This window comes from Conger conger, chromosome 10, assembly GCF_963514075.1.
Source record: "Conger conger chromosome 10, fConCon1.1, whole genome shotgun sequence".
NCBI classification, from domain to species: domain Eukaryota; kingdom Metazoa; phylum Chordata; class Actinopteri; order Anguilliformes; family Congridae; genus Conger; species Conger conger.
The window spans coordinates 31,365,291-31,392,043 of NC_083769.1; the positions used below are offsets into that span (position 1 = coordinate 31,365,291).

General features: G+C 41.7%; 1 protein-coding gene across 1 annotated transcript; it reads right to left on the reverse strand.

Moving 5' to 3' along the window:
* Positions 1–14,813: 14,813 nt before the first annotated feature.
* On the reverse strand, positions 14,814–25,640 carry slc17a9b (solute carrier family 17 member 9b). Its single transcript, XM_061258934.1, has 13 exons — positions 25,224–25,640; positions 23,810–24,007; positions 23,002–23,141; positions 22,252–22,351; positions 22,007–22,137; positions 21,636–21,732; positions 20,779–20,875; positions 20,046–20,133; positions 19,907–19,941; positions 19,574–19,689; positions 19,098–19,153; positions 18,416–18,445; positions 14,814–17,942 (listed from the first exon to the last, which is right to left on the reverse strand). Exons 1-13 carry the CDS (start codon positions 25,352–25,354, stop codon positions 17,764–17,766), a joined length of 1,398 nt encoding a protein of 465 aa, XP_061114918.1. The 5' UTR covers positions 25,355–25,640; the 3' UTR covers positions 14,814–17,763.
* Positions 25,641–26,753: the final 1,113 nt, after the last annotated feature.

Below are 26,753 nucleotides of genomic sequence, written 5' to 3' on the forward strand. Positions count from 1 at the left end.
GACACATACCTACTGACTGAAAAATTGAGTCCTGATTTAGAAGCTATCAGATGAATATTTTTAACCTTTATGCAACTGTTTTGCGGGTATTTTGATCAGGGTGGGATTCTCTTCCACAGCATACCAGAATCTTACACGCAATGAGATTATGACTTTTCCCTCAGGAAAATGCAGTCAAGGTTGAATGATTCTGTTTTGAGACTGACAGAGATTCACCCAGCCCATTGTTCTGAGTAAAAGGGAGAGGGGAAATGACTGCTCATTGTCACAGACAGCGATACGGCCCAAACTATGCAGTGGGTCCAGCGGGTTATGAACACAAGGTCACTTTGGATTACTGCGGCCGGTGTTTGAAGTGCTAACTTCAGCCCGCACCGGGGTTTAATTCTTCCTCTCCTGCTCACTGCACATTTTAATGTCCTCAACTAAGGTAGCACAGATGAGTACACAGATATATTACTGTAATTATCTAATTTTACTGTGCCTTTAAAAGACATAAATGTCCAGAGTTATGGCACTAATACTATAAAAAGGGTTTGGCTGAACAAGATGACTTAATGGCAGTGCATGGAAATGTAGAGGGTGTAGCAGTATAGCATGTCACTGCAGTGGGAAGACACCCACATTTTCTGTCTTTGTGTCTGACTATGTAAACTTCACATCAAAAATGAAACATCATTTTGATATAATTACACATTAAGATCATTTTAAATTGATTTAAATGTTAAAATAATTAGAAGTATTATATATTAAATATAATGTAAATACAATTTCTTTGAAAAAAAAAAAAAGAAAGATGGGTGCTGGGATCCACCATGTAGCACGAGGCTCTTTTGTACAGCAGTATGATGAAATAAATGATCTAGCTGATCTATTCAGGTCAGGATCAAGCTGACAGCTTGCGCTCATTGTTCACCGGCCCACTTCTGCTGTTAACGAAACGTCTGCAGCCCAAGATAATGAAAAGAGATTTCCGGAAAAGTCCCGGTCTACTTTTATTCCCTAACGTTGACTGTATCCAGCCCCATCTGCACTTCTCACTGGGCTTAAGCGGTAGGAGTGAAACTTGTGCTACTGCACCAAGCCCTGAGCATTACAGGTTAAAACTAACGGTCAATGTTGGGAGGGAGAGGCAATATGGGGGCGTACATTTAATCCCCTTCAAATGGCGTCTCGTCATGCATTCTGGGTTAAACGCACAAAACTAAAAGAGGGATGATCCCAAATCTGTTTCCATAGATTTTATTTTTGAATAGTTGTTTTACTGTTTGTTTTCATGTTTTCTGTGTTTACTCAGTTAAACAGAACTTCTGTCAGTTCATGATGTGTAGATGCAACTTTAAAGTGCATCAAAGGGGAGAATACATTTTCTTGCCTGGCAGTTTTGTACAATTTTGCCTTATGTGGATCTGTTCTTGCTTCTGAAATACAGAGCGACGTAGAACCATATGGGATGCTAAACATGAGAGCAGGAAATCAGAGTCCTTAGCATTCATTTTAATTTCATTAATGTTCCGGTAAAAAAAATCCTGAAGGCATTTTTCTTATTATTGTTTGAAATTGTAGCTTTTTAATGTTATACAGTGCCATCTACTGATTAAAAGTGAGAGAAACAGACAACACCAAACTCCCTTATGGGGTGGACCTGACATTAGTATCTTTGTTTATCACCCAGAAAGTGATCTTGCAGTATGATCCATGATTACTACAATGGCTCTTTTTGCCATTTACAATCCACTTGCTTCTATTCTATTCAGCTTGCATGCTGGAGAGAGTTGCAGATAAAAATGAATGTAAGTTAAATGTGGGTTTGCTATAGAGCCTTTAATCCATGGATGAACGCTGAAACCTCTTAAAAGTTGAATGAGTAAGCCATACCATCCACAGAAATTGAGCATGTGCTCAGCCTTTTTGCATTATTTCACTGTGATGCAATAAAGCAAGAATATACACTCACTGAGCGCTTTAATAAAAATGTGATCTCAGTGATTTTGACCATGACAGGCATTATTATTGGTGACAGACAGGCTGGTATTTCTCAGTATTTCTGTAACTGCTGATCTCATGGGATTTTCTCACAGTATCTAGATTTTACTCAGAATGGTGCGAAAAACAAAAAACATCCAGTGAGCAGTAGTTCTGTGGGCAGAAACGTATTCTTAATGAGAGGTCAGAGGAGAAGCGCCAAACTGGTCGAAGCTGATAGGAAGTTTTCAGTAACGCAAATAACCACACATTACCACAGCGGTGTGCAGAAGAGCATCTCTGAACACACAACATGTCAAACTTCTAAGTAGAAAGGCTACAGCAGCATCTTCATAAGTCAAAAAAATAGATCTAATAAAAACCTAATAAAGTGCTCACTGAGTGTATAAGGCACCAGTGGAGGCAAGGATATATTAAATATAATTATATACGCAATAGTCAGAATTTATATTATTTGTAAAAAGAAGAAAATTCAGTCGTAAGATCTGGTCCAAACCTCTTGAAGTGACAATATGTCGACCTGACAGGTAAGAAATATGAATTGCATTGTTCTGATTTTTCCTTGCCCATCGCTTAATTTTATTCCCATTACCTCATTTACAATTAATAGTGGACTTAAATGCTAGTCTGATGGAGTATTTTCTAATGATCTAATTCACTCAATGACTTTCACAATCAATTCCCACTCTAAACTGGAATGACAAGCATATCAGGTACCACAGAAACACCAGTTTTATAGCAGTTCACAAAGACTACGCTTGTCTGTGTGGATACTCTGTCCTTTTAACCAGTTATTTATGCCATTACTGCATTTGTAATGAAATATTTATATTTTCCCAGTTTCAGAACCCTGGCCTGCAAAGCCATTGTTTACTCGAGGACCAAAATGCATTTGGGATCAGTTCAAACTCAAAACGGTGCCAGCTCACTCCTGCTTTCTTTTTAGTGTTTTTTTTTCCTGATTGATGGAGATGTGAAATATTTAAACACACTTTGTTGTTTGGGGACAATGCGCTGTAACAGATGGGCCAGGCTCCGTGCAGGCTGAATGTATGCAAATCTCCATACAAAGCAGCCGAGGATGTTTTCAATATAACAAGACCGCCTCAGGCCCTGTTCTAATCCCCCTTTACCCACAGCCAGGGCTTTTTTATCAAGTCAAATGCCTTAAGCGTAATGTCAACTTGGACATCTGGCCACATGGTGGAGAAAAATAAATTCTATTCAGCTGAAATATTTTTGAGATGAAACCAAAAACTCGGGCTGGGACCAGCACATTAATAGTGCATGCAAACAAGCAATTTTGAGTTCCAGGCACAAGGCAAGGGGGACCTCTTCTCCTCACTTCCTCCAGCAGAGAAAGACCTTGCAGGTTCACTGAGGCAACAAACCATTATCTCTCCCGATAAATCCCTTTGTTTTAATCCAGGTTTTTTTCCCCTAGTCTCCAGTGCATTGCTTTCCCCCTTGTTTGTTTAAGTGATTGATTTCCATTATGACATGTGAGTACCAGCTAGACACCTGGAGTCACAAGGCACAGCTCATTACGGCATTGTCCAGCCACCCAGCCGCCCAGCCACCCAGCCACCCAGCCACCCCAGCCACTCAGACGCCCAGCTACCCCAGCCACCCAGCCACCCACAGCCACTCAGCCACCCCCAGCCACCTAGCCACTCAGACGCCCAGCTACCCCAGCCACTCAGCCACCCAGCCACCCCATCCACTCAGCCACCCAGCCACCCCATCCACTCAGCCACCCAGCCACCCAGCCACCCCCAGCCACTCAGACGCCCAGCTACCCCAGCCACCCAGCCACCCACTCAGCTACCCAGATGCCCAGCCACTCAGCCACTCAGCCACCCCCAGCCACTCAGCCACCCAGCCACCCAGCCACCCCCAGCCACTCAGACGCCCAGCTACCCCAGCCACCCACAGCCACTCAGCCACTCAGCCACCCTGAGCCACTCAGCCACCCAGCCACTCAGACGCCCAGCCATCCAGTCACTCAGCCACCCAGCTACTCAGCCACCCAGACACCCAGTCACACCCAGACACTCAGCCACCCAGCCATCCAGCCACCCCCAGCCACCCAGCCACCCAGCCACCCCCAGCCACTCAGCCACCCAGCCACTCAGACACCAAGCTACCCCAGCCACTCAACCATGCAGATGCCCAGCCACCCAGCCACTCAGCTACTCAGCCACCTCCAGCCACTCAGCCACCCCCAGCCACTCAGACGCCCAGCTACCCCAGCCACTCAGCCATGCAGATGCCCAGCCACCCAGCCACTCCCAGACATGCAGCCACCCAGTACATTTGTATGTGTGAGTAGGTGTGTGAGCCTGTGTGTGCACGCACACATGTCCTCAGTTTTGGGGGCAAACAGGAGCCCACATTCATTGTGTTGACTTGACTGCACATCCCCCTCCTCAATGCGATTCAGTCCTGGTCAGTGCGAGACTCTCCGGGTCAGTGGCTGAACCCACAGGAGCTGTGGACTCTTTTTCAGAGACAGGAGCTGTGGGCTCTTTTGCAGGGACAGGTGCTGTGTCTCTTTTGCAGAGACAGGAGCTGTGTGCTCTTTTTCAGAGACAGGAGCTGTGTGCTCTTTTTCAGAGACAGGAGCTGTGGGCTCTTTTGCAGAGACAGGAGCTGGTTGAGGTGTCAGGGTTTCTTGAATGTATTAGAGCTGCTATTGGCTATGCCTATGTTCTCATTGACCTATATACAGTACGTAGGGAATTTAACACACACACACACACACACACACACACACACTGAAATATGACCCACACACCCGTACAGTCACAGGCCCTCTCCAACATGACAGTGCTGGTGGTGAATATGACATAAGTAGATATATTTGATTATTACTGTATATTCAAGCGAGCATCTAAATCAGTCCATTCAAAATGAGTCAGAAAGTGAAGGGAGACAAAGCCTTTAGAAATAAAGTAATCAGTCTTTTAAAAAAAAGAAAATAAATGTTTCTTAAACAAATAAAATATCTAATAATAATAATAATAATAATAATAATAATAAAGAACATTTATTTAGAAAAAGTTTATTTTCAACAAGTCTATGATAAGCAGAAGTAATAAAGCTCATCTTTGAATTATCTTTCCATCATCTTCATAGTTAGCACCTTTTTTGGGTTGTTAATTAGATTTTTTTTTTCAATGACTACTCTTGTTGTGGTAAAAGTCCCTTGGGTCCAGTTCATATATAGTACTCTTGGGTCCAATAGAAGCAAAACCAAGTCCTGCATGACACAGTTCTCTGATTGGAAATTCATTTTGATCCAAATCTCTTCAGCTGCCAAATGCCAGCGGGGTTTCAAAGGCAACTAATTGTGTGCATTTTTTATATTTGTAGTCAGCTATTTTGTGTTTATTTATGAATTTATTCATTAGAATGGGTGGCTTGTGGAGATGGGCACTTTTCTGGGTGTAAGAGGCTGCTTTTCCCTTCCCTCTTTTGCTCTCTTGGGGTCCCCAGGCTGTAGATTCTACTTGGACCACAGCCTTCGGCTGCTGCCAGCTAAATCCTGTAGACACTGTCTAGTGGAGTCTATCAGCACAGCTTTGTGTGCGTGTGTGTGCGCGCGCTTGTGTGTATTTGTGTGTGTGATTGTGTTTGTTTGTATGTGTGTGTGTGTGTGTATGTGTGTGTGTGTGTGTGTGTGCATGGATTGTCCCTCTACATTTCTGATTTTAGGATTTCTCAGTTGGCAGGGATCTAATAAATCTTTAAATGACAAACATTTTTGAGATCATGTTCTTCCCTTTGAATGTTTAATTTCAGGCATTGAGAAGGTTTGACCCTCTGAATCCTTGCTTCTGTCTTCATTGTATAGATCACAGCAGACAGGCGATGGAAAAAGAATCTCACACACCTCAGTGAATTCATTCTTAATGATCTGCTGTCATTGCATTGCCTTTAAAGACAATGACACCCTAATTCAGAGCAACTGATACATGTGATACATTTACATGATCTGAATTGAGTTCCTTCATTATACAAATTACATTTCTTCTTTTCAGTAGTTTTGCCTCTGGTGATGGGTGAAAATGCTAGAAAGCTCATTTTGGCAGCACTCCTTTCCTCACCATTCTGTTTCATATTATGTATATATTTTTTTCTATTCTCAGTATGATAAGGAACGCTAGCAATATCATAAAATCTTGCGGACATTTAACTGTCAGTCAATAGCCTTACAGTTGGGGCACAGGCAGTGCAGATATGTGTGGCAGACACAACTGCCTCTATGCCTGGAGGCTACAGCTCACAGTACAGGGCAGGGCCTACAATTCAGAGCTCTGCTGTCGTCTTCTCCAGCCACACACCTCTCTGGGGCTTCATCTCAAATCCGTCGACCAAGGTCCTACGGCCGTCCGATGACCCCGCACGCAGCTCGGAGCCTGGCTGGTGGGAGCGGGGGTACGGCGGGAGGCCTGGGGGTGCGGTGGACATCATGACCTGCATGCAGGCTCAGGCCTGCAGGGGCACCACGCCTGCACCTTCCCGCACAGAGAAACACGTCCCAGGGCATGCCAGCGAGGCCGTGACGCTGCTGAATGTGACACGCCAGATTGCCTGGCACCAGAGTGACCATCATCTGGTGGGAGGGGAGAGACAGGGATGGGTGAGCATGAAAGAGGGAGAAAAATATGGTGGGTTTTTTTTGCTGCTGTCATTCTCAGGCCAAAGCCTGGGAGCAGAATAAATCCACACTCCAAATGCAACAAAATGGCTGTCTTCTATTCAAACATCAACAAATATCTTAATACTTATTGTATGCGTTTGTATTTGAATGGTGTGTTGATTTAAGTGTTGTTACAATAGTTACTGATGCTGATATTGATATATTATATCTTGTAATATGAAATTATGTATATATCCACTGTGGATCAGAATGTAAGTCAGAGGAGTGGAACAGAAGCAGAATGAAGAGTTCATAGGAGCTGTAGGGATACATTTTGCACTTTCACAGAATACAAAGTATATGAATAATTGGACATAGAGGCCTCATGCTGGCTCTCCTCATGCTTATAGATGTAGCCCTACATATCTACTTGGAATATATCTATGTCTATGGTAACAGAGAGAGGAGAATGGTAACATATTTCAGGTTTAATTATTTATACTTTCTTTTACCGCAAGTATTCAATGTGACAGCGATCAGGGCAAATAGAGTGCATGCATAATGCATTCTGTTGACATTTTACAAATAAAAAATGGAAATCAATTAAATAAGTAAAAGTCTGGGCAAGAAAAAGTGACTGCTACTTTGATTAAGGTTCCTCTCCTGCCTGAGTCAGATAATGACTTCCAACCATGCGCCTCTGTCAGTGGCCATGCCCGCTGTGTTTTGCGATCAACTTTAGCTAAATACTAATTAATGAATGTTTAGTATGGGTGCCCTTTTTATTGAATCCCTTTGGTATAAACATTAATTACGGCTCATTCTTTTGTAGCGCCATCATCATTATTCCACTGCATCCCCCTAAGGACCGTAAGCTGGGCTGGACCTGGTTGGAAACGACACTTGGAAGCCGATGCGAAAGACCTGGGACTCCACACAAGTGATGTTTGTGAGCGCAGATCAAAAAGCATTTACCTTTAGATGTTTCCTGTTATGAATATTCAATGTACTTATTGAAATATAATTTAGATTTCCTTATCTCTGGGGCCTTTTAATCATCGCATATTGCCCGAGGCTAGCACTGATTGACAGCCAAACTTTTGTGAAGAGGAGGGGAGAAGGTTCTCATGATGGAGATGTGGACTCCAGTGTAAAGCATGCAAGCACAAAAGTGCTGAGGGCTTTCAAAACCTCGACATGAGTACAATCTGTAGAGTGGGCATCTGCATTATATATACATGTGTACACTATGAAATACGCAGGGCAGTATGCTACTAAGAAACACACAATGTGAAAACACATAATTGTGGCAAAATTAGTTTATCTAATTAAACCATGCCATCTGTGTATGTATAGTCATGAATGTTGCTAATATTCATGTGTAGTGTATGTATGGTAAACTGATACAAACTATGAAGTCAAAGTTGAAGGGTAATTGTCATTCATTAATGTCATTGTGTCTCTCTCGGATGAACTTTGAGAGAAAATGTTTTAAGGGCAATGAGGGCAGGGAGTTATTAACAGGAAAGTAAAGCAAGGGTAGAAAAGTTTTCAACCATCAGTGGTATGATGGGTCTTGTTTCCATCACTGAAAGGCAGATTTGTAAAATACTAGTGTGTTCTCAGGGACATAGTCAAACACACTATGCAATTAAAATGGCTCCTATCGTTAAATGGGGTAGACAGGGAGAATGGAGTTGTATAATTGCTGTCTGTTTAAAGGCATTATTAAGCGAGGTCCTTTGAAACATTCAGTCACGATCAAAAATGGCCAGCATATGACCACTTCGTGCCACAGGGGAACACACCATATTGTTTTATAAAATTACATTTCTTAAACATTTGTTTAAATGTGTTAATCTCAGTTGCCATTATGGTTGATAGACTCAGGCACTATGCAGCTTATTGATATGAGAAGGGCTTTTGCTCCGTCGGCAGGGAGACACGGCCCATAATGGATGTTCTTTGTTCTGTCGGTTGAGGAAAAAACTGGAACGGAGAAAAAAAAAAAAAAAAAAAAAGTGAGCGATGTAATAATCATCATTAGGTGTGAAACATTTGAAGTTCTGTTTTTGTTTTGCTCGTGGCAATACTTTAATGAGCCACATGTGTGAGAACACATGATTAACGCCAAAGTCTAAATAAGAAAATAACAGAAAAATATGAACAGAGGTGGATGGCAAGTCACAGGCAAGTGATTGGCAATTTTTTGTGGAGATTTTTTTTGTGAATTTCTGCAATTTGGCCATTCTGTGAGCATCGTGACATGCATTGTGTACATGCAGGACTAACTTACGAATTGCACCATATACACTATTATATTCTATATACACAGTATGATTTTTGCTAAACAGTGGGATCATCTATGTGTCATTTTCACTCTTTGTTATTTTTGAATACTCCCCAGTAGCATTTGGAGGAGACACCCTGTGTCCTGCCAGTCTTCCTGCATACACACTCGTGAACATACCCAATTCATTTTGATAAGCCACTTTCATCACAGGACCACGTTTAGCATGTGCTACCAAACCGACGCTGTTGTGAGAGATTATTACACAGGGCCTGCTAATGAAAATAGATGTACGGGAGGGGAAAGGGTTAAGGCGTGGTGAAAGGGGAAGGGGTTGGTGGTGATGAAGATTAGCATTAATGCCCATTGTGAAGGCGTTTTCCTGCAGACGCTGGTGCGGTTTCAGTGCGCAGGTGTGGCCGGGTCCCGGAGGACTGCATTAAAGCTGTGGCCCAGCCCTGCCGGGGACACTGCTCTTTATATTAAACACTCGGCCGTATGCTGAGCAGGAGGCAAACAGCTGATGGGCTTTAATTGACAGCAATCAACACATCAGGGGGCTCTCCGCTGTGCTGGCTCCAGGGAACACCGGCAGCGCCAGGCAGAGAGGAGCCAGAGGTCACAGCCTGCAAAGGCCCTCTCACGCCGGCCAGGAGGGAGGGCTGGGAACAGCAGCCCGCAGCCTTCATGGCCGTGGACTTTCAGTTTCTCATGCTGCCCATGGTCTTTGGACTGAAAGGCAATGCTGAAATATGTATGTTCTATTATTTATTATTTCCTTTTCTACATCAGCCATGGTGGTTAGTCGTTTCACTATATGTGAACCTTCCATCATCTCCAGTTTGTCAAAACGGCCCCCTAAATCTTATCTCTGTGGAAATAAATATTACAGCAATAAAATGAACACTGCAAAAAATATATAGATATTCTAGAAACAAGACTAACTGATGTATGAATGCTGTATACATTGCACAAAATTTTGATTACATAAATATGCGAATCTTAATTTCCTAACTGTTTCAGCAATAAAAACAAAGGATGATACAGGCCTACTGCAGTAATTATCTTCCTTGCATTTAGTTCACTCAAATAAATAGCACAATCAGGATCAAATATCTCACTAATAATCAAAACCTCAAAGGCTGACAGTAGATAAAGTAGACTGCTGGTATCTCTTAAATGAGGACCTGTCCAGTCTAATCCCCCTCAGATGATTAGGTCACCTTACCATCTGACCCTCACCAGCAGTTGCGCTCATCCTATAGGTTCTCTCTCTCTCTCTCTTCACGAGGTCTGTAACTTGCATGAGCTAATTAACATTCAGATCAGAGACAACGAGGCACCCCTCCACAGAGAAAGGACATTCGCTGAGACGGCGACACTGTGACATTGTCATTAACTTGATGTTAATTACTAATTAATGGGGCTATTTCATTTACATGTATCCCTCTCTCTTCCTGACGGGGCTCCTTGCTGTGAAGCCCCGCTGAACCTAATAACACGGGGGCGGATCCCCTCATTTGCCACACGAGCTAATTAAATACTTACCCATTAAAAACATTTTAGTGTTTTTAAGCTGCTGTAAAGCTGGACGCAATGGACCGGGTGTCTTTGTGTCAATCGCGCCCGGTAACTGAAGACCAATGCCAGTCTCCGAGGCAAAGGGCAAGACTGTCCTGAGATATGAACACAAAGCTGCAGCACTTCTGATCAGAGTAAAGAATTATGTTACACCAACATACAATAAATACAATATTTATAACATGTTCATCCATAAATAAAGCATCAACAAAGAAAAACATGCAATTATTTATAAAATAAATATTGATTTTATACATTTACCTAAATAACTTTGTGAAGCACTTTTGAATACAATTTGTTTCCTCAAATTCTGCACTATGGATTTCCTAAACATATGCAAGCAGGGAGCCTGCTGTTTTAGAACTCCAGTATTTATCCTAGAGATGCGTCTTAGATCTAAAAACTTTCCTTTACAGTTTACCTACAGAGTTCACAAACAATGTTTTCAATGGGCACATCTAATGTAGTTAATTGTATAAACCCTGAAATGAAGGATTAGTTGCAAGCATACTTACATAGTTACATAGTTACATACAATAGTTTTTAGCATGCTTAACAAACCTACCCTGGCTAAGGCTGTGGTTAGTGATATTCACATGTTAACCAAACACTGGACGGGGTCCTGAGGGATGAGAGAGCGAGATGTTCCGAAGGAAAATATACTGCATCAATCTCTTGCCTTCCTCTGCCATATGACAATGATAAAAATAATGCGCTTAATTTGTATTTGAACATGTAGTTTTCTAAATATTTACAGACCTAATGAAAAATCTTCTATGGCAGCTCTTTTGTGCGTTTTGCCTGCACAAACACAGGTTTTACTGGGATTGGCTAAACATGCACATAAATGACTTTCGTGGGCCTATCACACAGAATGACATCAATGCACCCAGAATGCTGCAGGGTAAAGTACTTAAATGAACACACTTAGAGCTCCATCCACCAGAAGAGATACGTGTCAGTAGAGATGTGGATGCGGTCTACTGTCAGTCAGATCCCCGGGACCTTAAAGCAAATAAACCAGCTGTACCTCCATCAGCAGCACCTCCTTCAGACTGCTCCAAACATGAATTCCCTTTCTGCCATACTTAATTTGAGAAGCTAATGTTACATTGATATTCCGTTTGCATCTATAAGCATATTCAGATTGAACTGAGGTTTGGTTTTTCTCATTGTTTTTACTTTTATGCCTGACAGAGGCAATTCACTCACTGAGACATGCCGGTGATGGCCTGTCTGGCCCATAGGACCCAGCAGTGCTGAATAATGTGTTTGGACCAATAAAGTCAAGACTGACCAGAGCCCATCCACTGCTGGGCAGACCTTTCAGCTGCCTCTCCTCTGGTGGTTTTTATAACTGTGTGTACACATGTATGTGTACGTCCGTGGTTATAGCAGGCTGACCCAGCTGTTATTCTGCATTCTCAGGAGCATTCATACAATGTCAAATTAAGATCACTAACTGCAATTTGAAAGTGAACCTGGTGTGGGTACAAAGTTAAAATATCTCAGAATAAGTAAGGAGATGGATCTGCAAGGGTGGCATTTTGTAATCTCGCCGCTCGTGAGGGTGTTCTCCCCTCAGAGGGGGAGGGGAGGCAGTCATCTGTGGGCTGCATCGCTCTGCCAGAGGAGAAGGAGGTGGAGTCCCCGGAGAGGCCAGATCCTGTAGCCCACAGTGAGGCTGTGCCAAGACGAACGGGGTTAACCACTCCTGCTGTGAGGCCCGCCTACCCAGCCCTTGCCTTTCAGATCAGATCAGGGGTCCCGTCATGTCTGCGCTATGGATATTAGCGTAAATTGCTTGAACGTGTGGCCATTGTTAATGGGCACAGAGGTAAATATTGCATTACGAGTGCCTGCACCCCACATAGCCTGAGATCCGAAGGTAGTTCCCTCTCTACTGGATATCTACAGGCTGTCATCTCAGTCCTCATCAGTGCCTCTAACACCATTTTAATTGGGATTAAAGTGGAATCTTTCACATTGTAGTGCCAGTACAGTTTTGTCATTAACTGCGCCTATTACAAATGTATATTTAATTGTAGCTAGATTTTGTTTGCTATTTCACAGAAATATTTCCAAAATGACGAGGTGAATAGCTTACTGCAATGCATGCATAACAAACACACTTGGAAGTTTGAATGAAAGGATTTTGATACTGCAAATTAAATTATAGGTTTGGTAGCAGAGCTGTGGAAAGCCTGAGAAACAGGAATCATCACTGCACTGGAAGTGCTAAGATAATGAAAACCCATCTGCTCAAAACACTTCTCACAGTCAAACCTGTATCCAAACACGGGTCTCCAAAATCAATTTCACACGCAACAAAACCAACAGGCCATGGCAACTGACAATCACTCACTCGCACACATACAGTCAAGCTCTCCACGTTTCTCGCACAACGGCAGTGTAGTAATGGTTAGGGAGCTGAGCTTGTGACTACACAGTTCAGGTTTCATTCCCCGGTGGGGCTCTGTCATTGTACCGCTGAGCAGTCTGCTTAACCTAAATTACTTCACTAAATACCCAGCTTTACTAATGGAGAGTATGTACAAGAATTTAAGCTGTGTAAGTTGCTCTGGAGAAAAGTCAGCTAAAGTGGGATAAATGTAAAATGCACACAGCTTGTTTACTGTTTTTTCAGCCACACCATGGAACACACTTGAAGATGTTCATCACATGGTACACTGAAACAAGTATTACCGCATATACTAGCACAGGTCCCACGGCTTTCTCTGAACAGTGAAGTGCATCTTTGATTTTCTAACAATCGTGCACTGATTTGCACTTTGAAATAATGGTGATTCTTCATCTCCCTTTCTCCTCCACGCCACACGGAGGGCCATTGCCATCTGTCTCTATGGTAACCTGTGCCGGTCCCGGGAGAAGGGTGACTGGCGTCTGGCCGTTCACACACCGCAGTGCCAGAAAACCAACATGGCACACAGCGCCCGGCCATATGGTGCCTCCCCATACATCCCGAGAGCCTGTGTTTCTCAGTAATGTGAATGGAGGCCTGCTCACCACCAGCTGACATGCATCTCCCAAGCTGTGGCAGGGCGGGTGCCTTACTAGTACTATCTCTCTCTCACACACACACACACACAGACACACATTACTATGGCTTCCATAATCCCTTTTACAGTTAACTGCTGCCAAGGATGTCTGTCACCTCTTGTGCACCGAGTGCTTTTCTGGAATTGGTTGACTGAGGATATGGTTTTACACAAAACACTTAGATGCACAATATAGTGGCAGTGCGGTCGCTGCATGTGAAGGCATACTTCACAGGCGCGTCCCTCCTGTGATGCCATACAACAGCACAGGTGGCCTTTTGTCTGCGGTGTGTGACACTCAGTGGGAAAAGAATACAAGCACAGTGAGACTGGAGGATGACTGTTTGTAATGATATGAAATCAAAGATAAAAATACAGACCGTGCAGACGGAATGGAGGAGGAGCGCGTCACGAATCTTTAACTGAGACACACACACACACACCCGCACTATATATGCATTCAGACACATTTTCTCTCTCACACACACACATGCATGCACACAGACACTACACTTAAATGCCCAACATAGAAGTTAGGTTTGAATAAAAAAGCATACATTAAAAGGACAGATATTACATTTCATGCTTTAGACAAGTTTGGATTTAGTGCAGAAATTATGCAATCCCATGCAATACTTACTCTTGAAAAACATCTTTGCAGGTCTATAGTCACAGTCAGCAAAGATATAGACCAACAATCCTGATTTGCTTAACCCAGCTTTACTACAATGACCTGGATCTCTTGCACTGTGCTGCCCCCATCTGACTATTTAATGGAAGGACACAAAGCCAAAATCATACACATTTTATTATCCCCCTTATTATCAATTTCCCATATTAACAATCTATACTATTTATTTGTAATTATGCTGTACAAACTTTATGTAATGTGACAAAACAGTAACTGCATAAGAGAACTGGATCAACATTTTCATGAGAGAATACTATTTTGTCAGTATATGGAGTGTACTGTTAGATGCTACGTAGGACACATGTTTGTATATGACACTAGCAGTGCAAGTGTACTTCTTCTGCCCATGTTGATTTCACTAATTAGTTCTACTGTACCTCCTGGCTGAAGAATTGTGCTAATTAGCAAATTGAGGGAATTGGAACAAAATACTGGGAAGGAACTTTCTGAACCTGGACTTTCCACCTCTGCTTGTAACTAGCCAAGCCCAGCAAAAACAGAGCAGGAGAATAATGGTGATACTTTTGCAATTTCAGTGGTCAAACAAAAAAATTGGACACATTTCTTTCTCATTTTAAACCGTTGATAAAATATATTTTATTTAAATTTCAACAAAATATGCTTATAAATACAATTCATTTTCCAAAGCAAAAAAAAGAAAACTGCATTACTTAAATATCTTAAAAATCTATTTGCTTTCTGTATTGTACATATATGTTTTTGTGGAAAAAAATTATTCTAGAATGTAATATGGGTTGGTGGTTTACAGCTATTTTTTTCTAATCGTATTTGCTGTTCATGATAAGATACACAGAAGAAAGAGATGCCTGTATTTGGGTCTTAATAAATAAATTGAGTGGATTTACTGAATTGAGCCTTTACACAAACAACAACAAAAATGTAGTTGTAGCACTGGTTAGCAGTTACACTATCTAAGACATGGCTTTATTATTATCATCTGCTATTATCATTCACCTCAGCTCTACATAAAATATGTTTCTGTGTTTGCAAAGATTTGTAGAATGTTATGCTAAATGCATTGAATGTGTACTTGGACTCATAAGAGCAAGTTTAGACACATATATTTCATGAAAGAATACATGTTACAGTTTTTGTACATTTGTATGTTGATTGCTTCTGATATACAGGTGACCTCTATGTGGAATACAGTAACTGTTCAGATCAGTAACGGTCACCACCAGTTCCTGGAACTGAAGGACTGAGACACTGAGTAACCAAGGTGTCTTTCAGAAAGAGAAAATAAAGTCAGTATACATGCCATTTGACCATTTGACTATACCATGATATTTCTGATGAGTTGCCCCTTAAGATGAGGAAAAACGTAATGAAAGAGGGTTAGACCAGATTATGATGTGTCATAATTTCTAGGAAGCTGGACTCTGCTCCATGAAATGCAGTGGATGGAGGTTCAGTGGAGTGGGGCACCTTATGAAATCAAGTCAGAGATTTATTGCCCCATTCGCTGAACTGCTCCATTTTCATTGTGTTTGGTGGATATGATAGCTGTTGTTGTTCTTATTTCATTGTCGAAACATTTCAGTATGTACAGGCAATCGAGCAGATCCTCTCTCAAGTGGGGCTGGGACACATGGGTAACCTGGCTCTTCCCTTATAAAGGGTCACTGAGAAACAGGAGACTGCCTCAGTAACTTTGCATAGCCATACATTGTGTGCACAACATGCCTGCAATTGTGTTTAATGGCACAATTAACCTGAATGAACAAAACGACTTTTTGAGCATTGAACATTGATATTCCTCGAACATTGTGCTAAGCTGATGGTGGCATGGTCTGTAAATTGGCCAAAAACTAAAGTGAAACAACAGCAGTTTTAAAAACACAATTACAGAAAGTAGACACAAGTACAGTGTGTGACTGAACAAGAGTAGTACTCCGTTCATGCTACTGTATATTAACCCCAATGTGAAAGCCTCCTCACTCCTTGTGATTTTAAATAAATGCTAAGGACCGCAAAAATACTTTTTTCATATTATCATAACTCAAGATAAATAATTACAATAATGAATGATGTAAAAGTAATAATATATCCATTTAGCAAAAGTAATGTCATATTCAATATTTGGTTTCACATAAAATAACTTACTGAGCCCCTCTGTAGGATAAAGGTAAATAATATTGTACATTCACATACAACACTGTTCAATCCAAAGCAGACTGCAGTCTCAGTCGCAATGCCTGCTGAAAGCTTGAAACAAAACCTATTTGAACACAAATATTAGCATACATTACATTTGGTCAAAGACTCAACGTGATATGGTTAGAAACTCTATGGCATCCTAAATGGACAAGTGCATCACTGCGTTCCAGGATTGCAGCTGCCTCCAGCACTCTGACCTTTGCACACATTCAACCAAGGCTTTTAGTAATTCTATGTCTACCATCCTCAACCCACAAGGCTGCTAGGAGTAAGCAAATCGTTTTTGCTAGGAGTTTTCCACATACATATTTAATTAACTTAACCAAACTGACTGAAGAGCTCAAACTGCCATAGCATTTTAAGGCCAGGAAGTGGCCTAGCCAATGTGGGCAAACACACTCAGGAGAGTGTTGCCTGCACTGACGTAGGTCTGCCTTCCACACTTAAGACGTAATGTCTCCAGACCAGCACAAGAGGCACATTCACATTAACATGGTTGGGCCACACCCTCTGAAGTCACTGCTGCAACACCATGTACCTGCTTTGACCCTTACATGGTCACTTTCACAGTAAACTTTTTAAACATCAACCAATCATCCGAAGGATGAGAGCAAGGCTTCTGTATTCGATTAAATAAAATAAAAACATGCACTTTGACAAAAAAACATTGCAAATCGAGGTATTCTGGCATACACCATGCATCTTTAACAAAAAAAAAAAAAGCTTTGGTCTTTTTAGTCATTAGCAACAAATTGACAGCATTGTTGAAAATGGCATTCTGTGAAAACTGTGATCCATCTCTGAAGAGAATGAGTAACTGAACGGAAACCATATTTGCTATGGAGAAATATGACAGGTGAATTCTACAGAAAGTCAGCATAAGAGCGAGGCAATTAGTCATTTTTAATTAGATGCCACTCAAAATTGGCCATGTCTGGGGCAGCCATAGCCCCACCTGCAGTGACAGCTCTGCAGGTGCGAAATGAAGCGCACTTCTTGTTGCATCTCCACACAACAAGCTACACTTGTAAGTGTAAACCCAAAGCTTTCAGTAGAATAATATCCTCCTTATATGAAGGCAAGTAAGTACTACATTTCCTCATCTCTCTGCCATGAAATCTGCAGGCCTTACAAGTAGTACCAGCCCCTGTCTTACACCCTGTAATCCAACACCCAGCAAAATTAGAGAAAAACTAAAGAATAATACCCAGTTGAGATGAAGTTGGTCGGACAGAATCTGTGAAGGATTCATTCTCCACTTGTTCCCCTTTAGTCAGAAGATGAGAAAACTCACAGAATCTACGGATCCCACGAGACCATGCCCATGGTGTGCTCAGATGTGAATGTTGTGATACTTGGACTTGACCCCCTCAATGTCGACCCGCCGGGCCTCAGCGAACAACAGGAAGGAGCAGAGCCCCAGGAGGTTGACCACGGATATGAGGGCGAACACGGACGCCCAGGACCCAGTCGCTTCAATCAAGTATCCCGAGAAATACACCATGATAACTCCTGCGCAACATGAATGCAAAAGCAGAGAATCAGCATCGCGGTTAGGAGTTCGCATGTTAAGCGGTTTGTTTAAGCGTTTCGCTTACGCCCTGCAATGTAAACATCCAGATCTGATGTACAGTAATTCGAAAACAAAGTTCCATTTCATACTGCGTCACACTGCACACAACTGGCAGATGGACAATTGCACAGCTTTATCGCAATAAAACTGGTTGATGTAACATAGCTCAATCCAAACAAAGATCTGCAGACTGAATGACACACAGAAGTGATTGTGGAGTCTGAGGCTTAAAATAAACCTCACGATCATTTTATGAACGATCATACATTTTTTAAATGACTCTATCATAACTTATCAACTGTATAATTGTGTGTCACGAACAGAACTCAACCTACTAGCATTAATATCATACGGCTATGTAAACAAGGCTTATGAGCGCTTAAATATAATATTATATTATATAATGTCTTACCGGTGAATGCTCCACATGTGTTCATAACCCCTAAAAGGCAAAATAAATAAATGTAAAAGTACAGAAGCTTTAAGCATACATTATAGAAACACAAGCTGGTTCTAATGTTCTGGTGTGCAAACAAAAGACTTGATGGAAGTTATGTGCAACCATAAATGTTGAACTTAAAATGTATTCAAACAAATAGTCAAAGTAGTAGTGTTTAAGCCTTGTATACGATACATTTATATACACACATTGTAGTGGCAAGAAGCAACTTCAAACTAAAATATATATATGGGCAGGACCTGTGTACACTGTAGAGGCAGGATGTAAGTATTCATATCCTGTCCCTTCATATTCATATTCTCCGGTTCCCTTGCCAAACCACTGCTGTTATCTGACAGGGCTTTGAAACCCCTACAGCAGTAAAGGATCTAGTTTCGTTTTTTTGTCTCATCACCATTAATATGGCACCTGGTCTATGACTGCACTACTGCCCATGTCCTAAGCCTGAAAGTGACACAGGTATAAATACATCAATAAATACAGGAGTGTTAAACTGCTAAAATTCTCATACAGAATGAACATTTCAAGAACTGCACAATATCTGTTCTTGAATATGAAAAGGATTTAAATAGAGCTAATGGTTTTACCCATCCTTCCCCCAATGTGTAAGCGTTCTACAGCTGATGGCCCTTACCAAACAGAGCTCCAGCACAAGATGGGGCCAGGTCCTGCACGTTCAGAGAAACACCACTGGGTAAGAAAAGCACAGGGGAATAGGCGTGAGAATGTTAGCATTATATTAAACAGTGATCATGCTGAAGTATGCCTCTTGAATTATCTTTACAACTTTAGATATGCCCTCAATATAACATGAACACCACTTTGAAATAACAGCTGGTAATCTTAAAACCCTTTCAAACATTTAAAATCAAAACCATATCTACCCTTTCCAAAAGAGCAGTTTCAGAAAAATTCTGAAAATCATCTTTCATTTACCCATCAGAAAGGAAATTGTGGCTGAATACATCTATGCTGTATGGAGGCTTATAGTTAAAGGCGGGTAGTTAATACACCTCAAGGACTGCTCTGAAAATTCAGCTTCCATTCGTTTGTCCCTCTAGGTCAAAAGCAGAGCAGCACTGGTGTGCAGAGAAAAGAGAGTTAAGGTACCAGTGGCTGAAGGTGGTGAGACCCATGGTTGCGGACACAAAGGCCACAGCTGTGGAGAAGGTGGTGGTGCCACACAAGGCCAGGGTGAAGATACTGGAGACACCCATTGAGAAGAACTGGGTGGGGTAAAACACAAAAACACAGAACTGCTTCACCGCCTGATGCTGAGGAGCCGTCGGGTGCCTGAATTTACCGAGCAAGTGCAGATGAGAGGACGATTCCATACTGCTGCTAATGGCTGTTGTCATGTGAAACATCATAGTGACCTAGCATTCACTTTGCAAGCCTATATGGGGAGACAATCCTGTTTGGCAAGAGCGACTATGCACTTACCTGCATCAGTTTCCTGACCGAGGCTGTGTCAAACCCTGGAAAGGAGACGGGAAAACGTGTGAGCCATGCTGTTCAGACAACACACGCTTGACTATTCACTGAGAATTAGCTAAGCTGCAGAGCGGGTGAACTCCCTTGCCTTGCCCGATGAGGTGATCGGAGAGACAGCCGCTGAAGAGGGAGGAGGGGATGGCCACAAACCAGGGGATTACATTGAACACCCAGCCCTGCGAGACAAGCCCACACCCATCAGTGTGAAATGCAAGCGCCTCAGGGCTTCAAAAAAAATATAACCACTGCAATGTTTTCATTGTTCACCGGAAATTAAAATGATAGAAACAGGATTTCATTTTATGTTCATACCTGAGGCCACAGTCAATTAGCCACAAATGAGTACGGTAATTCAACAAATTATCGATTCAAAGGCTGAATTCATCTGCTCGCGGTTATCCCTCTGCATAAAGCATCTTATTTCATTCAGTTTGTGTAGCCAGTAGTTGTAATGGCCTCAATAGGCCATGTCTGTGGGCGATCTGACCCACTGCAGTGTGGGGTGTTTAAGGACAGGATCAACACATTAACTGTGGTGCCCTCTGCTGGCAGTTATGTGGACATTCTGCAAGACTGTCACAAATGCTTTCTGCAAAGTCAAACAAATGCTCCATACATCCATCGTTGCTTCCTATTTTGAAAAGTGTACCTATACAACGTACTGCACCTAAAGTTCTCTTTGAGGACAGTTCCCTAGAAAAAGGAGACTTTTCCTTTGTCCCATTACAGGTAGAACCCCATCCCATCTTTGTATAAAGATACTCCTGTCACACCTATCACAACAATAAAAGCACAGGTTACAGTTAATGCTTGAATGTTACCTTGGCATCAGGAAATGTATCCTTGAAGAAGGTTGGCAGCCAGGACAAGAGTGTGAAAAAGGTACTGGCTGTGCAAAGATGGGTAATGATCACAGCACTGGAGAAAAAAGACAAGAATACAAGACATGACCCCTGACCTTGATATCAGACTCAAAAAATAACTCATCGAGGTGTCCTAAAAGCTGACAGCAGCCCAAGGACATTGAAAAGTTCCCTCCTACAATCAACAAAGATTATTATACTGTACTTGATTAATTACCACTCATCTGAATTCACAACTAGAATGTTTTCTTTGCAGGCACAGTTCCTCAGTACTCACACCTCTTTTAATTATTTTATTGATTCAAAAGAAGTCACACACACACACACACACACACACACACATCTCACTTAAAACAGCACTTGACCTGATAAAGCATATCTGATCCTGTTCAGCAGATTTCATATTATGGTGTTCCTGCAATGGCAGGAGACCCATGTGACTCTCATTAATGTGTTTCTGGACACGTGTAAAGATGGGAATGCATGGAAGGTTATGTAAAGTCCACTATACAAGAGGAATAAAACAGCTGATAACTGCAGCCATTTTCCAGAAGGAAATGGTTTCATTTTCAATTTCGTATAAACAATGGACTCAGTGAGGGTGGACTACAATCCACCACTGTGGTAAAATTATACTGAAAACAGTCGCCTTCATGTTCTGTTAGCAGTGTATAACTGTACAGTGCTTATACCATCAATTCACTAAACTTGAAAAATCTCTCCATTACACAAACTCTCTCTGTCACAAACACACACACACACACACACGCCACACAAACACCTGAAACAGCACACACATTTTGCTCTCATCTTACCACACAGCTGGGTGCCTGAACAAGCGCAGCCAGTGTCTCTTGGACATCTTCGACTGTGCGCCAGCACTTCCCAATGACTCTAATGTGATGATCGGACCTGGAGATTCAAGCATAACAAACATTGAGCCTTTAAAACAAAATACATATTTAAAATGAATTACAGAAACAAGTTGAGAAAAGAAACACAGAAAGCACTCCTATAATAATATGCCAATTAACTGGTATACACAATTTTATAGAAATGTTATAAACATCATGGGAATTAAGAAACAAAAATGTTTCGGCACAAGACACTATTGCGTATGCATTCATTTTAACAGTGACAGGAAAAGGAGGAATTACGAAATAATTTGTCAATGACACAGGCCTACCTTCCCCTTTTAATAGATACTTCCACATGCAGTAGGCCCAAAGTACACCCAGCAGACCTGACACATAGAAGACACTCTCCCACCCGTAGAGATCCAGCATCAGGGAGCCTACACCCCCAATCACCAAGGTTCTGGGCACAATCAAAGAAAATACATATTTCACCATTGTATTATTTTTAATTGATATTTCAGCTAATGCAAGTGATCACACAATTGGTCTGTAACAGTCCGCTGGACCAACTCACCCCAGGTAAGAGCCGCTTCCAACTGTGCTCATCAGGAATCCTCTTTCACTCTCAACAACCTTCTGTGAGCAAAGACTGGCCAGTGAAGGGTAGTGAACACCTGTGACAAAAGCAATCAGCAAATCAGCTCAATATTTGTCATGCTCCTGCACGCATACATTTGAAATGCAGCATGATGAATGTTAGACACTTCGGCCTAGGAATGCAAAACTGCCTGTTCACATCCTGTCTGATCTGAACCTTTCTATGTAGAGCTGCAGCCTACAAGCGATACCTTGCGCACTACTTAAAAACAATCCATTTCCATTGCATCACCTGAAACCTCACAGCCAGAGAGCACAACTTCACACAAAATACTGGTGCCTGTCCAAATCAGGGCATTTGCAGTTCAAGGCTGAGGTTTTCTCCCAACTAAAACGTACATACTACTTCTATCTAACTTACTACAATATGCTCCCTCTGTGCTTTCTCTTCTCCATGTTTATCTCAATGCTCAGTGATGACGGAAGCAATGGAGATATGCAGTAAACTCTATCAACAACTTATCAATGAGAATGCCAGAACCAAAAACATAACCTGAAATGACAGATAGCAGAAACCCAGATACTTATGTCAGCCCAATTCCTCCGGTTAATTTAACCTACAATGGAAAGGGCCATTCACTCAATTAGCTCTATTCTCTAGCCACTAACTCCACTTCCCCTCTCCTCTATAGCACTATCCCCTACACCCAGCTGGTTGCAATCTCACCTTGAAGTAGTCCCACAAGGAACCTGGCCAGTGTCATGGAAACTATGGGTTGGGAGCAGAGGTGAGCCAGAATGGGGGTAAAGGCGGTCATTGCACCCCAGGCAGCAGCAGAGAGGAGGAGGACCTTCTCTCCACCCACCCTGGAACAGGTAATGCAAGCGTTACACAGCCATTTCAAAACCTCACATACAGCAACACTATGCTTCAGACTGCAGTTTCATTCCATTGGGGACTGTACAAAATCCCATGCACTCTTACATTGTTACTCATTTTGTCTCAGTAAACTCGTCTAGGTAATGGTGCAATTACTGGGTTCCATATGGCCAGCAAAAAAAAAAGAAATCAATGGTAATAGGTGAATGTTTTGGGAACACAAGCTTAACCTTGTACAAAGGTAATATAACGTAGTGTAACCTTCATATTATACCTCCATAAGTAAAACTAAATATTAGTTTTATTTAGTGTTACAGTATACAGCCTACGCCAGGGCAGCCCAACCCTGTTCCTGGAAAGCTATTGTCTAGTAGGTTCTCATTCAAGATTCTGTTCATTTGATTCTATGTAGTAGCAACACATCGAGATCTCTAGCTGTTGATTAAGGTGTGCTTTGTTATGGGTGAAGTGAAAACCTGCAGGACAGCAGATCTCCAGGCAGCCCTAGCATAAACAATAAAGAGTATCTATAATGTTTACACTGTTGCAGAAACATCCACTCATCCTGGATTGAATGGTTAGTCGTGTCTAAACCACAAAAGCATAAAACTCAAACTACAGTTTTTCAATGCAAGAGTGGGTCTTTTGGCCTCACCTGTCACTGACATAGCCCCCAAGGACCTGGGTAAAGCAGTAGCCCCAGAAGAAGCTGCCCAGCACCATTCCTGACTCGCTCTTGCTCCATTTGAACTGGCCCGCCATGTTGACAGCACAGATCGGCATTGCGACCCGAGCACAATACAGCAGGCAGGTACCTAACAGGAGAACTACCGTCCATATCCGCGCTAGTGGTCTAGAAAAAGAGAGGACAGTACAGTATGTCAATACACATCATCAATGTGACACACATGGGACATTATACAAGCTCGATGGGTAATTTAAGTAACTTGAATAAAAGTCCGTAGGCCAGCAAATAGCACTGGTCGTTACAAGGCTTTTGTACTAAATGCTTAGCAAATCAAACTTAAATTTTTTTTTAATAAGAATGCAATTCCACATGAAACGTTGCTAAATGGCTTCATGAGATGTCCCTCAGCAATCGCATTACTTTATTTGTACAACTTCTTCCAATGTCTGAATTAGACACTTCAATTGACTTATGCTTGCTGACGTTTGTCAGCACACGTCACTTAACACAACTCTCTGAACTTGAAAAAAATAGATCCATCGGACGGACACACCTAGCTACACATTCAGATCATCTATCACAAGTAGTAAGTTAGCTCATTTTAACTAGCTAGCTAGTTTGGTCCTTCCACAAACATTCATTAATTCCTGTATCGCGTTATGGAAAATACAAGCTGCCAATTACGTGGCATAGGCTGATGTTACCTAACGTTATACGAAATAATATTAACTGTAGAGGAGCTGGTAGTATTACGCGATACCCATTTTAATTTTTGATCCACAGTAAAAATTTTAAAAAAGCTAGCTATCTTGTCACATCAAGTCATGACTATCATTCCATAACAATAATACAAAATACTGCTAACCAGTGCACTCAACTAGCCAGTAAACGGTCAGCAAAAGGCCGAAGCAACAATTTCCTCTTCTAAGAAGTTGTTTAGAAATCGTCGTGATTATTTTGTAGCCCGGAGATAACGATAAAGCTATGTCAATCTGGTGATATAGAAAAGATTAGCAAGTAAATTTGGTTGACACTGTACTGTAATGAAATGAAACTATCAAGCGTTATTATTCGGCGAGTGGCTAACCTCTAGAATAAGCTTTATGTTTAACGAGGCAATGAATGATGTAGGCTAACGTTTGATGGTAGCCGTCTCCCTGTTTAAAATAAAACGACACTTCCTACCGACTGTTATTCAGCAACTTACCCCATTCACCATCAAAGTTGGGGTGGCTAGCTGCGTGTATGAAACAGGTACTGTAGCCAATCGTATTGCATCCTGATAAGATTATCCATCAGAGCATCATTCCGTTTTTCACAAAAAAGCCACAGAATTAACGATAGCTACCTAGCTAACATAGCAGAATTAACTTATGCTTACCTCGACCAGTTCGAATTCGGTTCTGTCCACTTCTTCTGAGATCCAGCTGTACCGAAATCGTCTGGGGGGTTGTCTTTGAGGTTGGCCAAATCCAGATTGGAATTCTTTCCATGTTTTTGTAAAATTGCCATTCAATGAGAGATGTTTCTGTTGCAGGCTAAAATTCAGCAGTTCGAGGACGTCTTGGGGAAAATAATAATGATTTGATCCCGAGGCCATACAGTACCATCTCTTTACAACTAAATGGCTAACGTAAGCTAGCTACACCTTCCGCGGAACAGGTAACGTTAAAGCAAGCATGGGCGTTTCGACAGCTAGCCTATAACTACAGTCAACTTAAAGTCTGTATTTTCCTGGTACTGGGAGTGTTGATCCACGTGTCAGTTTTTTTCAGCCACGCAGTTCTTCCTGCCAACGTTAGGTTAAATCAGGAAGTAGCTCAAATAATTTAGCCGCTTCCAAAACGCGAACGAGACTGAAAAGGCAGATCTCACTCCACCTTGTATTGACCCATCAAAGATGAACATTTTATTCACCGTGACTATGCAAGGTAATACCTGCCCTGGCAAAATATGCGCTACGGCTTATGTAGCTAGATAATGGCCTACAAGACAACAGACTAACGTTAAGACATGAGAACGAATATGCCATTACCATTATAAATGATTTATGCATAACCTTTGGTTTAATTCAGCTAGAGGTGCACGATACCTGTCCTCTCTTTCAATACACAGACACATGTATATGCCATAGCTTGCAACCTCGGTTTAGGTCAAAAGCTGCTTCTCCTCTGCAGAGGAATCCCATCAATGCTTGCAATAGTCCACGTGCCTGGTTGTGTATGCATGACGTTAACGCTACATAGAATTCAGTTAAATGCTTGAAATACTGTACGGAGGAGCCGAGCCCTACGCCTATATCGTCTTACAAATTTCTGCAGTCGTGTCAGTAGCTAATCATAATGTATAATGGTAAATACATAAATACAGCTCAGCCCCCAAGATATGTTAAAACAACTTGTGTATTCAGTGGACCTCATCCCAATTAAAACTATCAGGACAGTTCTAACAAAGTAAACTTTAAATAATCTCCACACAATTGTTTTGTCAAAAGTATTCTTTATTTCATACTGTAACTGTACATCTGCCAGAAAAAAACCTTCATTTTAGTAGCTGTTTGTTTTTACATTCTCAGCGATCACATTGTCTATACACTTTATATTTGAAGTTAATAAATGGCTGTAGAAAACAATTTAAAAACGAATATTGCAAAGCAACTTATGTGAACATTCACAGCTGACATAAGCAGTTCCACTGTACCCTTGTTAACAAATATTACAAAAAGATTAATTTTGCATGCTTTTGTTCAGCAAAAAGCGAAATTGATTATGTAGGTCAAAGTTGAACAAATGGCATAATTGTGCCCCCTACCCCACCATGGTTTTGTGACCAATGTGAGAGACTAAAGCTACTGCCATTCACATCACATGACACATTGATCCTAGAGGCAGAATAATGAAAGCATAAGTAA

Excerpts from the sequence above, each read along its gene's own strand:
- slc17a9b (XM_061258934.1), bottom strand. The coding sequence starts at position 25,354 with ATGGCAATTTTACAAAAACATGGAAAGAATTCCAATCTGGATTTGGCC. Across the intron at positions 22,138-22,251 it reads GGAAGCGGCTCTTACCTGGG|AACCTTGGTGATTGGGGGTG; the intron begins GTGAGTTGGTCC and ends GATTGTGCCCAG. Across the intron at positions 20,134-20,778 it reads ATACATTTCCTGATGCCAAG|GGCTGGGTGTTCAATGTAAT; the intron begins GTAACATTCAAG and ends CTTGTCTCGCAG.